Source organism: Brachyhypopomus gauderio, chromosome 5 (assembly GCF_052324685.1).
Source record: "Brachyhypopomus gauderio isolate BG-103 chromosome 5, BGAUD_0.2, whole genome shotgun sequence".
Taxonomy (NCBI): Eukaryota; Metazoa; Chordata; class Actinopteri; order Gymnotiformes; family Hypopomidae; genus Brachyhypopomus; species Brachyhypopomus gauderio.
In genome coordinates this window covers 19,798,843-19,816,263 of record NC_135215.1, presented here as the reverse complement: position 1 = coordinate 19,816,263, position 17,421 = coordinate 19,798,843, and the positions used below count along the sequence as shown (strand labels likewise).

General features: G+C 42.8%; 2 protein-coding genes and 2 long non-coding RNA genes across 4 annotated transcripts; 2 read left to right on the top strand and 2 right to left on the bottom strand.

Annotated features, from left to right (window-relative positions):
- The first annotated feature begins 211 nt into the window (after positions 1 to 211).
- tmem79a (transmembrane protein 79a) lies at positions 212 to 5,395 on the top strand. The gene is made up of 5 exons (XM_077006308.1): positions 212 to 549; positions 1,287 to 2,333; positions 2,763 to 2,957; positions 3,972 to 4,194; positions 4,624 to 5,395. Exons 2-5 carry the CDS (start codon positions 1,658 to 1,660, stop codon positions 4,811 to 4,813), a joined length of 1,284 nt encoding a protein of 427 aa, XP_076862423.1. The 5' UTR covers positions 212 to 549; positions 1,287 to 1,657; the 3' UTR covers positions 4,814 to 5,395.
- Positions 5,396 to 5,706: 311 nt separating this feature from the next.
- Positions 5,707 to 11,479, bottom strand: glmp (glycosylated lysosomal membrane protein). Its single transcript, XM_077006309.1, has 6 exons — positions 11,335 to 11,479; positions 8,949 to 9,221; positions 8,025 to 8,219; positions 7,600 to 7,818; positions 6,880 to 7,148; positions 5,707 to 6,636 (listed from the first exon to the last, which is right to left on the bottom strand). Exons 1-6 carry the CDS (start codon positions 11,428 to 11,430, stop codon positions 6,465 to 6,467), a joined length of 1,224 nt encoding a protein of 407 aa, XP_076862424.1. The 5' UTR covers positions 11,431 to 11,479; the 3' UTR covers positions 5,707 to 6,464.
- Positions 7,148 to 7,810, top strand: LOC143514745 (uncharacterized). The gene is made up of 2 exons (XR_013130945.1): positions 7,148 to 7,458; positions 7,580 to 7,810. It is a non-coding gene; the product is annotated as an uncharacterized LOC143514745 (long non-coding RNA).
- Positions 11,480 to 13,123: 1,644 nt separating the features above from the next.
- Positions 13,124 to 14,552, bottom strand: LOC143513865 (uncharacterized). Its single transcript, XR_013130692.1, has 3 exons — positions 14,349 to 14,552; positions 14,098 to 14,180; positions 13,124 to 14,007 (listed from the first exon to the last, which is right to left on the bottom strand). It is a non-coding gene; the product is annotated as an uncharacterized LOC143513865 (long non-coding RNA).
- Between the last annotated feature and the right edge of the window lie 2,869 nt (positions 14,553 to 17,421).

Here is a 17,421-nt window from a genome sequence, read left to right as displayed (position 1 = left end):
GCTTGAGCGACACGACTTGACGAAACTGTCTAGTTTTACGTTTTCAGAGTAAAAGTCTTCAACAAAAATTATATTATAAATAAGGAACAAACACATTTGGTATAAACTAAGATTAAATCGATTCAAGAAATTTTGTCTTAGCTCAAAATATTTTATATACTGATTTTCAGTTTATTATTGTTTATCTTCAATGACATGCGCGCATTAAGCCCTGAGCAAAACCGACCGCACGGGATTCAATTATCAGGAGAAGGAACGGAAAAAACCTGTCTCCAACAGCCGCCACACCTGTCCTACTGTCGCTTCTCTCCCCCGCCCGAACAGTTTCGGGACATTAGCGCGAGGATTGAGCAGGTGAAGACGTACAAACTGCAGTTGTGTTTTCTTATTTGTGATAAATAAATAGTTATTTCACATTAAACAGTCATCGTAATGGAACGTGGGAAAGGACAAGGCGATATCTTGCATATTTCCGCCAGACGTGCAGCTGACAGTAGCTCAGCAGAATAGCTGCAAGTTCTGAGATTACGTCGCAGCTGGCTGTTCGCGGTAGGTTGGGATCTTCATAAATTTAACTTAGGGTTGGGGATTCAGTGTCTTTTTTAACATTCTCACACCTACTGTTCAATTATCTTATATGCCCTATATCATAAATAGATTAATAAATAGATTATTGGTATGTTGTGCAACTCTTAGGCTATAATTTGTATTTGGTGGTTGGTGACTTCAAGTAAAGGAAGAGAAAGTTCATTTTAAACTGATCTTTCTGATTCATGTGACTCATGTTTTATGTTATATATTGTTAGTTAGTTATTGAATATGTCATCTGCAGTCAGTGGACTTTGGAAGGTCTAACCACAAATTTGTTTCTTCACCTAACACCCCCGGGCACGAACGTAATCTAGGAAGGGCAGGGTGTTTGTGGGAGCAGAGGAATTTTGCCATCCTGTGTGTTTGTGTGTGTGGATGTATTTGTTTGTGTTTGTGTGTGTGTTTGTGTGTGAGTGTGTGTGTGTGTGTGTGTGTGTGTGTGTGTGTGTGTGTGTGTGTGTGTGTGTGTGTGTGTGTGTGTGTGTGTGGAACAAGGACACACACTAATTTTGTTGTGTAATGTAAAAATTCTTCCAACTGATTAACTCAAAACATTAAACATTTTATGTTACAACTTATTATTGTTATTTTATTTTATTTTGATATATACAAATTTTATATTTTATTCGTTTATATTATTATGTTACATGTTATTACTTAATATTTAATTAATATTATAATTATTTGTTTTTCAGCTATTCATACAAGCCTCTGCGGTAAATGGACTTTGTGAAAGATAAACCCCAACCTCAGACCTGGTCCTGATATAAGAAGAGTCGAGTTGTTGTCATCACTCACCTTTTGCTCACCTTCACATGTCAGAACAGCCTGTCTGTGAGACAGTCTCTACATGTTTTCTATATTTGTGTATCTGTCAGCTGTGCAGAGATTTGGCCTAAGCAGAGACTGAGGCACAAATTCAGATCAGAGTGAACCAAAGAGACCTGGACATTGAGTGTGTCAGTTACTCAATCTGATTTAGTTATTCATAACCACAGCAACAAAAAATCGCAACTGTGGAGGGGGAGCCTGTGAGGTCGTCCGCGTCCCACGCTCACATGCACAGATGGCAGAGCTCTTTGTGTTTAACCTGCGGGAGGAGGAGCCTGGTAAACCCTGCCCACCTGTGACAGGTCTCTTCCTGACAGGGGAACTGGAGGGAGGTGGAGTTTTCGAGCAGGTGGGGGTGGAGTCCAGCACGCTGCCCTGGCCTGAGGAGAGAGACAGGACTGCTGAGGCCCAAAGAGAAAGCGACCAGGAGGAAGAGGAGGAGCAAGAGGAAGAGGATGATGAGTGGGCTGAGGGTCCTGAGAGTTGGACAGAGAGCACCAGACAGCTGGGAGGAGACAGGAGCAGCGGAGAGATAGCGGTGCAGAAATGGGAGGACGAGAGAAGGGAAGGAGGAGTGCGGGACAGAGGCGACGGCTCCCTGGCTGACGATGAGGAAGAGGAGGAGGATGAAGGCCAGGTTAGCTGGATGCCAGAGAAGGCGAGTTATGCGTTCAACCCGCTGGTGACCATCAAGGTGCCACCCATGGAACAGGAAGAGTGCGGTGGAGAGCGTGCACAGAACAAAGGAACAGCAGCGAAGCATCCCAAACCTCCCACGGTGACGCAGCCACACAGGAACCGGCCACAGTGTCGGCAACCACAGCCTCACCAAAAACAAACTCAGCAGCCACAAACTCACCAATCACAAATTCAGCTGCCACAGTGGATTCAGGCGCTGCAGCACCCCAGCCGTGAGTGCGGCTGCATAATGTCCAGCTAGTGCATGCGGTGATGGCTTAGTCAACAGTTTAGTTATGTCATAACACAACATACCATTATTTGCTTCTTTTAAACTACTGGTTAGAGGGTTTGGTCTGTTTCTGTATCAGTCTCTTGTACTGACAGGTTTATGTGGTTTAGGAATCTGTCAATATATGTACTGTTTACAAATGCCAAATCAATCAACAAGTAAATAGACTAAACAATCCTTTTAGCATTCACTTAATGAACACTGGCTGGTTTCATTCTGGCTGGTTTAATATTGGTTAGTTCTGGCTGGTTTTATAGCATCTAGCTGAATATGTGTAGCTTATATGAGCGATACTACTATTATACTAAACTCTCATTTAAGTTATTTTCTTCTAACTTACTCCTGTTTTTAATATTGATCTCTCTCTCAGGTGGCTGTTGTCACTGCTGTAGTGAGGCTGTGAGGTTGGTCGCGTCTCTCTTCGCTGCTGCAGTGATTTTTCCCTTCCTGGTCTGGGCAGGATATGACCTTCTCCCCTTTGACTCGCCTTCCCTCAGCACTGCCGCCTTGAGGGTGGTCTACACCTTGCGCTGTGCATTCTTTGCCACATTCCCCATTGTGCTTGGTATGTATGAAACTGCTTTGATAAGAAAACAGGAAAACAGCCATTGTGTGTGTTCCTCAGGTGTGCTGCTGTGGTGTGTGTGTGTTCATCAGGTCTGCTGCTGTGGTGTGTGTGTTCATCAGGTGTGCTGCTGTGTTGTGTGTGTGTGTTCATCAGGTGTGCTGCTGTGTTGTGTGTGTGTGTGTGTGTTCATCAGGTGTGCTGCTGTGGTGTGTGTGTGTGTGTGTGTGTTCATCAGGTGTGCTGCTGTGGTGTGTGTGTGTGTGTGTGTGTGTGTGTGTGTGTGTGTGTTCATCAGGTGTGCTGCTGTGGTGTGTGTGTTCATCAGGTGTGCTGCTGTTGTGTGTGTGTTCATCAGGTGTGCTGCTGTGGTGTGTGTGTTCATCAGGTGTGCTGCTGTGGTGTGTGTGTTCATCAGGTGTGCTGCTGTGGTGTGTGTGTGTTCATCAGGTGCGCTGCTGTGGTGTGTGTGTGTTCATCAGGTGTGCTGCTGTGTTGTGTGTGTGTGTGTGTGTGTTCATCAGGTGTGCTGCTGTTGTGTGTGTGTTCATCAGGTGTGCTGCTGTGGTGTGTGTGCATCAGGTGTGCTGCTGTTGTGTGTGTGTTCATCAGGTGTGCTGCTGTGGTGTGTGTGTTCATCAGGTGTGCTGCTGTGGTGTGTGTGTTCATCAGGTGTGCTGCTGTGGTGTGTGTGTTCATCAGGTGCGCTGCTGTGGTGTGTGTGTTCATCAGGTGTGCTGCTGTGGTGTGTGTGTGTGTGTGTGTTCATCAGGTGTGCTGCTGTGGTGTGTGTGTTCATCAGGTGTGCTGCTGTGGTGTGTGTGTTCATCAGGTGTGCTGCTGTGGTGTGTGTGTTCATCAGGTGCGCTGCTGTGGTGTGTGTGTGTTCATCAGGTGCGCTGCTGTGGTGTGTGTGTGTTCATCAGGTGCGCTGCTGTGGTGTGTGTGTGTTCATCAGGTGCGCTGCTGTGGTGTGTGTTCCTCAAGTGTGCTGTTGTTCTCTGTGTTCTTCAGGTGTGTTGATGCAGGGTGTGTCCCGGCTGAAGTTTGGGATGCTCAGACCCCTGTTTTCTGCAAGGCAGATGGGACGGGAGGTGTTTCTCCATGGCAACTTTGTCAGAGACTCGTTGCAACTCTACCTCCTGTACTTTGTCCAGCTTGCTGTCACGGCAACATACATCAACCAGGACATGCTCAAACTGGTTCCCTTGCTCACCATCATCTTCGTGTTCGGCAGGTGTGTGTGTGTGTGTGTGTGTGACAGCTGCCGCCTGACAGACAGACACTGGCAGGTGTGTGTGTGTGAGAGAGAGAGCGCTGCTGTCCTGACACACAGACACATGCAGATGCATGTTTGTGTGTGCATGCATGTGTTAATGCGCATGACAGGTGCCATAGTGACATTTAACGCATTTGGCAGACAATCCAGAACAGGTAGAGGCAGTTGTGTGTTTGTTTGTTTGTGTGACAGGTTGAGGCATTAATGGTGTGTGAGCAGTAGCAGTAATCTCATAAAACTTGACAGCATTCTGAACATGGTGATTTCTCACTTGTTCTAATGTAAATGCCAAGTAGGTGACAAACTATAAATCTAAAATGAGTGAACATGTTTACTGTCTCTCAGAGTAGTGTGTGTGTGTGTGTGTGTGTGTGTGTGTGCGCGCAGGTTGATCTACTGGGCGTGTGTGTCTCTGGGCAGCAGCGTGCGTGCTCTGGGGTTCGGCCTGTCCTTCTTCCCCCTGCTGGCTCTGCTCGGGCTGAACCTGTACTTCGTGTGTTCCTCAACTGGGCTGGAGGCGGTGTTTGATACAGCCCCTCCCCCTCCCCCTCTCCAAAACCACAGGTGGTGGGGGTAAAATGACACCATGCTGATGGCAACGAATGGTAGAAAAAACTCAACTTGTTGATAAGACTTCCAGTGGTTTGATTCACTTTTCTGACAATGCTTCTTAGCCAACATGTAATTCTTTCTGCTTTATAGTTTCACAGTAAACCTGTAGTGAGAATGTAAAGGTGAACATGTAGAGCTTTTAACACATCTGTGGGGAAATGTGCCCAGTCTGCTGTATATCCTGGCTAACAGGAAGAGACAGAAACTAATCTATCCTTCCCATGAGTCCCTGATGCAGGCATGAACAGTTGCTGTGGATATCATGGTACATGCTGGAGCTTCAGAGATCTGCTTCCTTTTTCACTTCCTGTTTATACTTCAGTGTATGGGGGCCTAACTTAAATACATTTGCATTTAATGATTTTCCTTTTTTATCCACCTAAGATACAGATTACACTATGTAGACAGAAGAATACTCAAGTTTGACTGTCAAACCGCAAAAAATTACTAGCTGATATTTTGTTATATTGCTAATAATACTGCCAAGCAATGTTTACATAATTGTTGTTTTTATAAAGGTATGTTTCATTATAAAGTCTTCACCACATTCCCTGTGTGTGTGTGTGTGTGTGTGTTGTTGTATATTAGCCAACACAGGAATCATCAGTAGACGTTTATCAAGTACACAAGCATCTCTAGAAGATTCCAGTTATTAGTAGATATGTTCTCACCTGTCTGTGTTCTGCTGCCATGGGTGGGGCCTCATGGAGGATTGGGGTTCTGGGGTTCTGGGGTACTGGGGTTCTGGCTCTAGACGGACCTACTGCAGAAATGTGCATTCCGCTACAGTGGTCTAATTCTAACATTAAACTGGACTTCAAAATGGTAAAAAAAAAAAGAAAAACTAATAACCATGTTTGTTTTCCAAGTTTAATTAAACAGTGTGTTCACATATGTGATGTGTAATGGTGTGACTGACACACAATTCCTAATTTACATAAAAAAATCAATAGTTAAACAGTTAAAACATTAACCCTAAAAATCGAATCCAATGAACATTCATCTCAGATCCTGCTGCATGAGTTTCAGTTCTCTGTAGGGCGGAGGCGATCTCTGAAAGCCAAACTACTGAATGTGACTTTGCTACTGAATCATATTCAGGACTCTGTGCTGTCAGACTGCCTCGTTGACTCCGATTCCAGCCATTCTGCTCCAGTGAAAGTGCATCAATTCCCACATGTCTTCACAGGACCAGAGGACAGCTGGGCCACACTTAGCTCCCTGAGACACAATTAGTGCAAAATTGCAAACCTCCATCTGCAACATCTTCACCTCTCCTGTCCTTCACATCAAGGCTGCTCCCACAGCCCGGCTTTAACAGGAGATAACATCACCCATACTACATCAAACAGGACAGTGAAATAAAACCGCTGGTCACATGAGTTAGTCTGGATGGTCAGGAGGAAGAGGACAACCAGCACCTCTTCACTGCTTATACAATACAAATTAAAAAGACCCTTCAAAGTTCCCATAGTGTAAACTGCAATTAACCAGAAAGACACTAACCCATCAGTCAACTGTGACTGGCTGTTTACCTCGAGTAATATGCGTAAACCTAGAACTGAATTCTCATTGACTGGTGCACAAGCATGGGCCTAGCATAATGGTTATGATAGTTAGTTGATAGACTCATAGGCCACAGAGTCTTGCTTTTTTTTCTGGATGCAGACATAAACCCCTCCCACCAGGATCAGGGTGAGAGGAGTGCCAAGTCCAACAGCCATAATGACGATCACCAACAGGGAGAAGAAATCTGCCGGAGGACTGCCTATTCCAACCAACACCGTCCTGCAGGGGGTGAGAGAGGGCAACGGAGTGAGTGATGATGTAAGGAAGTTAGGAGGAGAGTGAGAATGAATTCAAGAAGTTCTGAATCTATGTACTGTAACCTCACAGTCAGGTAAAAACACACAAAGTTCAGCAATTGTAATTTAGAAATAAACTTAACCATTCATCTAGAAATGAACTCATAACTCCATCATTGATATTTACTGCTGGTCCAGCAACACTGGAGGCTGTGTCATCACTCACCAGCTGAGGAAGCTGGTGGAGCTGTAGAACAGGTCTCCAGCCATGCTGAAGCTGAGGTTCAGGCCATGGGTGGAGGCCTGCTGGGTGAAGTAGGCCAACACAAGCCCCGAGGGTGGTGCTTGGGGGAGATGCACTGGTTGGGAGTGCCGGCAGGGCGTAGCATCCTCCAGGACAGGCATAGGCTTGCGGTAGGCCACTGGTTTCCATTGGATATAGCCTTGGGTGGAGGCAGAGGTGGAGTTGGCAGAGGGGAACATCCACTGGGACACCTGGAAGAGAGAGAGCCTTGCTGAATCCCACGCAGCTCCCTACTACACACACACACCAAGACACCACTGCCAACACTTCCTCAGGTCCACTATCTACAGTTACATGTCAACTTTAAGATGTAATTCACCACTGTTCACTATTCAACATCAGACACCTCAGCGTGCAAGCGAAGATCTCCTGGTGACACCAGCCCACGGCCAGATCTACTCATCTAGCTTCAGGAACATTTAACGCTGCTAGCCAAATCTGGGTGCTGTACAGGAAAACCAGCTATCATTCTCTGTCCATCTTACTGGTCGTGACCCTCATGTAGGTTTCTATACTGGAGCATCGAGAGGATTTCACCATTTCTTGAGAAAGTTGGAAACCTTTGGAAATTTTCGTTGGCCTTCTCGGTAAAGCTTTCAATCCTCTACTGTTATTCTTTCAGGTGTAAAGGGTTTGTCATACCTGGAATATTGAGGGCGTGTACTCATCATCGATGGATCTGTGAACATCTACTCTATTCTGGAATCCCTCTTCACTCACAGCATGGAGCTCCAGAGCAAAACGTGACTTATTTGTCCGCGGGGTCATATGGTCCAACCACACTCGCAGCTGGGAGGAGTTAGCATTGTGGAGGAGGCTTGGCCACGCTTCCTCACGACCATGTGACTCAAAAGCTGAAAACTGAGAGGACAACAGAAACGTCAATGTAAGAAACTTTATGAAACACGTATAGAAAGTACACTTAACGTAAGCTCACCAGCAATGATGAAAACAAGTGGCTAGGAACTAGCATGATGCGGTGACTGTCATCATACACAAGAGATGTGATACCCCACTTTTACAAAGCAGTGGGACAGAATGAATGTGTTGTTCATGGTTGCACCCACATTGAGACAGAAGGAGCCGTTGCTGAAGACAGCGCTGCTCTCCCTCCCACAGAGCTGGGCGGTGTGGTGGGTGTAGTCCACACTCTTGTTCAGGTCGGCCCAGGTGAAGTTCTGCAGCTCGTAGGGCTGGAGGAAGCTGGAGTCGGGCAGATCCTGTGGGTCAGCTGTGTTGTTTACATCATCATACTCCCATACCTGAGACAAAGGAGAGACACTACATCAGACTCCATACATCTGATAACGTGGAGACATTACAGACACTTAGAGTAATAAAGTAACCTAAAAAGCACCCTAAAACTACGGTATGATTAGATTTATCAAAATACAGATTCATTCCTCTCATTCCTCTTCAGCCTGTGGTGTCCAGTCATTTCTCCAGAAAAGAAGTTTGTGATCCTGTCCCTCAAGAACATTCATTCCAGATCAGGGACTGCATGGAAACCCTGAGACTCAATAATGTCAACATGTGTGGACATGTTACACAATCACGTCTCTTGCCACCTCATGTTTTAAACTTCATTATGCACAATGTTTAACACACAGGAGAATGTGGCACTGCTCACCATGGATAGATGAATCAAACAAATGTTTTGGGTAGAACGTTAACAAAATTAGCTGCACACAGCCATGACTCCTTATGTGCCATAACAACAAAAGTAACACCAATGTTATTAAGATTAATAATGATGATGATAATTAATAATAGGATTTTCAAAAATACTTTGGTAAAATGTTTTCATAATAAGTTGTTAATTTAAACATGGATGTGTTTGTCAATAGTGTTATGACTTGATATTTTAAAGGCGAGTTATCACACCAGAGACACCAGCACACTGCTGGTTTAGTGGACTAAATTTAGTGGACTAAATTTCCTGTCTGTTTATTTGATGCAAATTGGTGAGGAACAGCCAGAGTTAAACATACCCTGGTGAACACTAGTGCACTGCTATACTGCACACTGCTCTTTGGCGCCATCTGGATGCTGCCTGAGTAGTTGTGGCTGAGGAACGCAGCCCAGTCCACATGGACCGAGGACTCTGTGGAGTTGGTGTGGACCAGCAGTACCGCTGGAGCTCCCAGACTACACAGTAGAATGTGCAGAGTATCATTATCTCCCACTGCCCGCACATGCAGCAGGTTGACGCCAGGGGGCGCTGTAGAGGGTGGCTTCAGTCCAGGGTTTAACTCCAGCGATACCTGGGGGAATTCAATAAATAAGTGTAGTGGGTACACAACGCATTAAAGAGGGCAATGTGCAATCAAGACAGCTCTTCTTTGGAATGAAAAGAGTGTAATGGTGGGAATTTGGGATGCTCGTGTAATCATCAACTTGAGTGTGTGTTTCCCATGAGCTGAGCTGGTCCGTGGTGGGTAGATGTGCTGCTGGATTGTGTATTCAGTGTTTGTCTACTGGATTATCTGTATGGGTTTTGGTAAATGGATTCTGTTGTTTAAAAGTACTACAGATGGTGAGGTGTGGTAGCTGTAGTGAAATACAGAGGTGACCACAGACTGTGACTGTTGGAAAAAGCTTGGAGACGATCGTGGATGGAATCAATGCTCTACGTGCGAAGTTGGATCAGTTGGGAGACAGCCGACTTTAAGAGGAGTTCGTGCTCAAAATCCCAAGGACGGGCTCCTTGCTTAATTCTTCATTCTTCTTATCTGCTTTGGCGCCCAAACAAATTTCTCCCAGAAGGTCGTTGTCTTGGTTACCTGCTCCTACCCCCACACAGAGACTGTCAGAGATGGCTCTCACCTTCCACCGCGAACTTTGACACAAAAACTCTGTGCCAGGCCTCTGGCTCCCCCCCTCCCTCTCTGAATGAATCACACCTCTCACTGCTTACTGTCTGTGTTATCAATGCTGTATGTGCTATGGGGATTTTTTGCATGCACACAGACTGTTGTCCTGTTCATGAGAATAATCTGTGGTCATATTTTTTTGTCTCCTCCCAATGTTATCTCTATGTTTTTCTTTGCCTGTGAAGGTGGCGCGTCTGCGTTTGTACGCTGCCGCCGCTCTGGTTTTCTGGTGCTTTAACACTGGGCCCTGGGCAAGAAAGCATTTCATTTTGTACTTGTACAATGTATGACCAATAAAATCTGAATCTGAATCTGACCACCCCCATGTGAGTGCTAATCATTTATTCAAAATGTAACATAATGAATACACTGTGCCCAATGTAATATTGAGGGTTGAGTGATGAATGTATAGTTTTATGGTGTACATGTGGTGTTTTGTAGGCAGTCATGGTCCTCTGGTAGGTAATTGGTCTTGTGACTGGAGGGTTGTGGGTTTGATTCCCAGACCTGAGGCCATGACTGAGGTGCCCTTGAGCAAGGCACCTAACCCCAACTGCCGGGTTAGGGCTGCCCACTGCTCTGGGCATGTGTGCACCACAGACCCCTAGTAATCACTAGTGTGTGTGTGTGTGTGTTCTAACTGCACAGATGGGTTAAAAGCGGAGGACAAATTTTGATTGCGGTGAAAAAATTGACAAATATTACACATTTACATTTTTTGTAGGACTGCGTCACTGCTACGGTACTAACTATATTTAACAGTTAGAGACATTTTGTACCAAATTCTGGATGAATCCGCAATGTATGATGTAATTGATGTTTTGTACGTTTGGTTTATGAGGGTAGATAAGTAAATAAACAAACAACAACGAGTAATACTGACATACAGAGTTTAACTATTTAACTGTTTAACTATAGTAAAACTATTAATGTTTGCGTTTGACGATTTTTGATTTCATAGTGCCTGACTACGATAATGAAACTGAAACTGATCTGCATTTAAAAAATGAATAAGAAAAACATGTAAACCTAAAGTAGGTCAGACCGTCAGACTAAGACGTGCAGTTCTGCATCAGCACAAAGAATGATTTAATTCATTAAAAACTTTAGCTACAAACTATACTCCAAAAAAAGTGTGACGAAGAAGAAGAAGAAGGAAGCGAAACGGGTAAAGAGGAAGACACTCATGCGACTAGCTGTTCCATACACTCCCTGTACCCGAATGTGCAGCTTAGAAGTAGACTTAACTCAACGAACACAATTCAGTACAAACAACCGAGGAAACTTCTACATAAACTTCTTAAAGACAGCTCTACCCCGCTATAGGAGATCTGAACCGCTAAACCTGACGATGGCGACATATGTTCAGTGTATTTAACATTTACCACTTCAGCTAACAAAACCCAAACGAGAAGCTCGGTAGACGCTGCTGCAAAACACAGAATGTGCCAAGGGTCAGTCTGCGTAGCTTTTGTTTATGAATATAATGAATTAAGCATTATACCTTTCGTCGGAGAGCATCTTCGTTCCCCATGAATCCATTCGTACAGTCCAATATAAAAAACAACGATACAAAACAACGCGCTACAGCGGTCGACATCGCCTACGATAAACAAGAGCCGAACGAAAATGTTATTAAGCGGCCCGGGGGTCACATGACTTCAGTCAGCTGACCCCGGAAAGCGGACGCTGTCCTGTCAAAATAAAGGTCTGTGCTGTTTGAAACTTTGAAAAATAAAAACCCAAATGCGATATTGAATTGTGTAAAATGTATTTTAAATGCTAGTTAAAAATAAATCATATATATAAATAGTGCTGTTTGAATGGTCTATGTTTTATTGTTTTCTAAAAAAAAAAAATGAAATTATCTTATCAAATGAACATCCAAATATTTATTTGTAAAGCAGACCTTCCACATTAGGAATATTATTATTTAGCAAAATGTATTTCTCTCTCAAACTGAAAATGTGCCAAGTGCTAAAGAATGTGAACTCTTTTAGTTAGGAGCTTGTGGCAAGCAGCTCATCTTGTAGCCAAACTTCAAACAAGTGTCTTCTGTAACCACAAACGAGAACTCTGCCAATTGAGAGGTTGGAGGGACATCTGGTATAGTAAAGTCAAGTAAAGTAAAAACTTTATTTATATAGCACTTTTCTAGAGTAGTTCACAAAGTGTTTTACAAAAATGCTTACAAATACAGTGCAATACAGTATAATTGAAATACATTATAATTGTAGTGGAGACAGCCAAAAGCATTTTACTATGACATCCAGAGTGGATTCCTTTCCCTGCTGAATGTGAGAGACTGACCAATCCAAATCTCTTTGATTGTATGTAAAGTTAAACACAGGTTCTTCGCCCATCAACAGGCTCTAATGAATCCACATTCACAATGGTGTTTGTCTCCCAAAGCTTTGAATTCTGATCTTATCTCATCTCCTGAGCTTGGGAGAGAGGCCATCTAAGAATTCTGGTCAGAATCAACCTTCTTTTGGAGGACACTGGGATCACAATCAGGAAGGACCTACACTCATAAAACTCTAAATTCCAATCTTATCTGATTCCCCAAGGTTTAAACCCAATTTACAACACCTTGGAAGTCCTGTGTTAAAATCCAGAATTGAAGATGCAAATATTTCAGAGATCTTTGTAACTCCAAATCTGAACTGTACATGGAATTGGGACCTAGCCTACTGGAACCAACTCGGCAAACTCAATCTAAAGACACCAAGGAAAGGGTAATTATTCTTGAAACCAGTATTCAGCTTTCCAGCCCTTAAGGAACCAGGACAAAGTGCCTCTGAATTTGAACTCTGTGATCTGTGGTTGATATAAAGACAAAACTTGTGATCTTTCATGTACTCAGTATTACGTGATCTTATCAGAATACCTATTATTGTATAATCACCCCACATTGAGGCATATCCATGTGTTACTGTGTTACTGTGCATGCATGCATATACACTGCTCAAAAAATAAAGGGAACACTTAAACAACACAATGTAACTCCAAGTCATCCACACTTCGTGTTCAGATAGGAAGCAACACTGATTGTGATTCAATTTCAACTGTGCAAATGGAACAGACAACAGGTAGAAATGAGAGATTTTCAACTGATTTCAAAGATTTTTATTAATTGAGATCCAGGATGTGTTATTTTAGTGTTCCCTTGTGTTATTTTTTTGAGCAGTATATATATATATATATATATATATATATATATATATATATATATATATATATATATATATATATATATATATATATATATTCCTTTGTGTTCTACTGTTTAGATATGCATGCTCATGAATTCTGTGTGTTAGAGTCATAGAGACCCAGGGGCGTCGCCTGGGGTGGGCTTCTATGGGAGGTATTTCCTGCCAATAATGAAACTGAAATGAAAACACTAAAATGAAAATGAAAATATCGTTTTGCCATTTCTTTTTCCATACATGTGTGAAAATATTATGACAAAATTAAAGATAAAATGAAATCACTTAATTTGCAATTTAATGTTTCACTCGAGCTTGGGTCATATGTGACAAATATAAAATTAAAATTAAAAAGGAGGATTGGCGCTACCTGCTGGTGATTTTCTTTTTCATTTTTCACTTTTCATTTTCCACTTTTCTTTTTCGTTTTCAACTTCACCAGCATGCAAATACATGTAAATGAACAGTAGGCGGAGCTACAACTACAGAACCTCCCGTGAAATCCAGAGAGGGCAGCACACAGCAACATGGCTGACGTTTTACTAGAAACGGGCCGTTTCAAACGGCAAATGAGATTATGAGGCTGGCGAATTGCCAGATTATATATTGCTTAGATGTGAAGTAATCTTGCAGGTTAATACTGTTGTATGTCGGAATATATGTGAAGTGGTAGAACCAGTGGCGGATCTAGGATTTTCCTGAGTAAGGGGCCATCAACGGGCCACAATATTCATAGAGGGACCAAGTATTTGTCCAACATCCTTGCACACAATCGCACACAGTCAATTGATAATATCCCTCAACTTTTAACTTTCATGGCATTCAGCAACAGTAAGTGAATGAGTGCATAATTCACTGAAATTTAAAGACCATTTACAGAATGAAAAGCATACCATCAGGTCCTACTGGAGTAGAACAATCATTTGATGTCTGCACAGGATTCTGTGCACCACACTGGAAGATGTCTGAAAGCAGCAAATGACAAATTATTTAACATAAGCCTAGTGTCACAATACACAGGCAATCAGTTATTACTTTCCAAGATAGCCTCTTACCATCAGATCCTGTAGCAGTAAGGGTTTAATCTCTAACTGGCAGTTGGCAGCAGGAAGGAGCAGTCATGTGTATATTTGTATCACTTTGCATAAAATAAAATGTATAAAATGCGTATTTGCAGATGAGTTTTATCCTTTAAAAACATACCTTTTATGCTTAAAAGACAGCATTATAATAGGTGGGGATTAATTATTGAAATCAAGTACAAGAGGAACGTTTTTACCTCAGAGAAAATCTGAGCAGATCTTACCTGTTCAAGGACAGAAATCGGCGCTTGTCTTCTTAAATTTCGGCGTCTGGCTGCAGCACGTCGGCTTTCACGTCTCCGTCGCTCTTGCTCCAGCGCAAAAACAATTAAAATTGCAATAAAAACTGCAACAGTTTCGTACATAATGCCGGTATAGCGATGACCCGAGGTGTTTCCCGTAGCTGAGGTGAGTAAACAGCGTGCGCGTGCTGTGGGCGGGGCCAAGTCGTGACGCAGTCGCTGTCTAACTAGAGCAGGGGTGTCCAACATACGGCCCGCGGGCCGGAACCGGCCCCCAAGGAGGTTCGATCAGGCCCGCAGGATAATTTGAAAGTGGAAAAAATGCATAAAAGACATGGAATTAATATTTTTAATTCGCTGCAATTCATGGATTATCCGCTCTCTTTCCATCAGAGTAGAAGACAAGCCGCATCACTGAGACAGACTGAAAACAGCAGACGGTATCAATGCGCCATCCGCTGCTTGTTACGACGTTGTTAATACCTTGGTCTCTACCTCTCCGCTACACCCTCATTAGCCAAAATGTATGTATGAAGTTTACAGATTTACAGGACAGGCGAACACTTTCTTCATTACACATTTAAAATCACCCTCCTTAGTTTGTAAGGTGTACGCAGAGATTACATTTAGATTTTATATGCGTATGTGTAAGTGGTTTAAAAATTCCTTTCTAATTTAATCTTAAAGTGCATTACTATATTTTTCAGTACCAATTAAAGTTTTGTGCCTTTGTACAATCAGTGGGATCAGTTGCAATGCATATTTGTGAATGATAAAAGTAAATTGCACATTTGTCTAAGCCTAAGGAAATATGAGGTGTTTCATGAAATGTTTTGTAAAAGGATAGTTCATTAAATTTCAATATTTTCCTAATGTTCTTGTGCTTCTTTACACCAAAACAAAGGAAAGACATAATATTTTGGTTATTTATAGCAGAGTATGGTATAATTTTAATGGTCCGCCCCACTTGACATCTCCCTAGGCCGTATGTGGCCCACAATGCGAAATGAGTTTGACACCCCTGAACTAGAGCGTCCCAATAATGTGCCTTATGAGGCTGGATGGCGGTTAGAACGTTGTCTAGTTAGACAGCTGTCTACATAGTCAGTGCCTACGTAGAGAGCTCACTAGGTTTTGAGACAGACCCATTGTGTTGTTTAAGTATTCCCTTTATTTTTTTGAGCAGTGTATATAAACCAATTAGACACGGAACTGGTTCTGATACTGGACATTCACGTGTGCGTTTTTCCAACCTTTTATATTTTCATGTGTGTAAATAAGCTTGTACCTCTTTTCCCTGCAGAGGAGACTGTGGTTTCCCATTAAGGGTACAAAAATAAACATAAAAAGTATTAATTTATGTGATATTCTCAAACACATACAGACAACAGAGAATACCCCATCACCTCTGGCCGTGTACACTTCTATCTAAAGCAACATTGCAAGGATAGATGGGGAACATGTAATGTCAACCTGCACACACAGATAGTGTGTCTGGGCTAAATCAAATAACGTATTAACAGAAAGCACATAAGAGAAAACACGACCCTTTACACTGCAAGCAGGAGAGAAACTCGCACAGGGAGCCCAATTAGATTTAATGCCTTAACCTCTCAACCACTGCAGCTATTTAGCGACTTCAAACTCAATTATGAGCTCCAGTGTCATTGGTTCAAAGTTGCACTTGGCCTGAGCACTAGGGGCTCTGACACCTAAACTGGGGGGGGTTGGCTCCCACTGAGCCCCTGGACCCTCAAGCTCCCAGACCTACGACGGAGGAGCTGAGCTTGAAGGAAATAGACCAGCCGAAAGGGTAGTGATGGGCAAATGAAGCCTCTTGAAGCAATGAAGCTTTCCAACCCTTTGCTTTGCAAAAAGGTTCATTACTCGAGGCTTCATTCATCATTCACTAGTGACATCTGCTGGTGAAACTGCCTCGTCATTCAGTTGGATCATACTTTCAAAAAATTGTAAATGCAATATTGTCACAAAGTTTCCATCAAACTCATGTTTAGTAACAGGAGAATCAATTAAATCATACTTAATTGTCATGTTTTAATTATTAAAATGATTTGTAGCCAATCTAATCCTTGACCATTAGTGGTTGTGTTGGGTTTTCTTGTATGTCATGAACGTATTTGACAATGAAGATATGTTGCACTTTACTATATTGGGAATTGAGTGATTGTTGAGGCAGACTGAATATTTTGAGTTAGAAACTCATTTAAAAAAACAGAATGCGTTTTAAATAATTGATTCTTGGGGGTTCTAGATGTGGTTTGGCAGTCATGGCCTAGTGGTTAGGGAAGGGAAGTGGTTAGGGAACTGGTCTTGTAACCGGAGGGTCATGGGTTCGATCCCCAGACCTGAGGCCATGACTGAGGTGCCCCTTAACCCTCAATTGCTCACTTATATAAAAATGAGATAAAATGTAAGTCACTCTGGATAAGGGCGTCTGCCAAATGTGTTTAACATTACAAATAAGGTTTGTAATGGTTTTTAGTCTGTTTTTGATGTGTAAATCTGATATACCTCCTGATCAAACAAAAAGAATTTAGAACGTTCCAGATTTTAAATGTAACCACCTACTACAACCCACGAAGCAACAGGGTTCATAGCGCTTTTATTTAGAAAAACGATACGCAAAATGACATGGCCGATGTTATCCGAGGCCTCGTTTGTTGCTGATCACGTGATTTTGCTCAATATGACACAAGCTCCGAAGCGGGGCTTCATCGGACACGCCCCCTTTTTACTCGGTACATGCCTCGAAGCCTCGCTTCAGATGTCCCATCACTACGAAAGGGTGAGAGAGGAAGTAGCCTATTTATATACAAGTACATATTGGTATCATCACTCTTACCAAGCTGACATATCAATGGCAGGTGATCATGTGCTCACGTTTGCTCCTCCATGAGTAATAAGTGAGACGAACTATACTATTGTTCACTCATTATAAAGCAGTTTTTCCAAATTCCCCTTCGCACCCTGTTGAGGCCTTAAGCCTAGATGAAATTGTAAGAGTGTATGTGTATATATACACCAAAATATACAT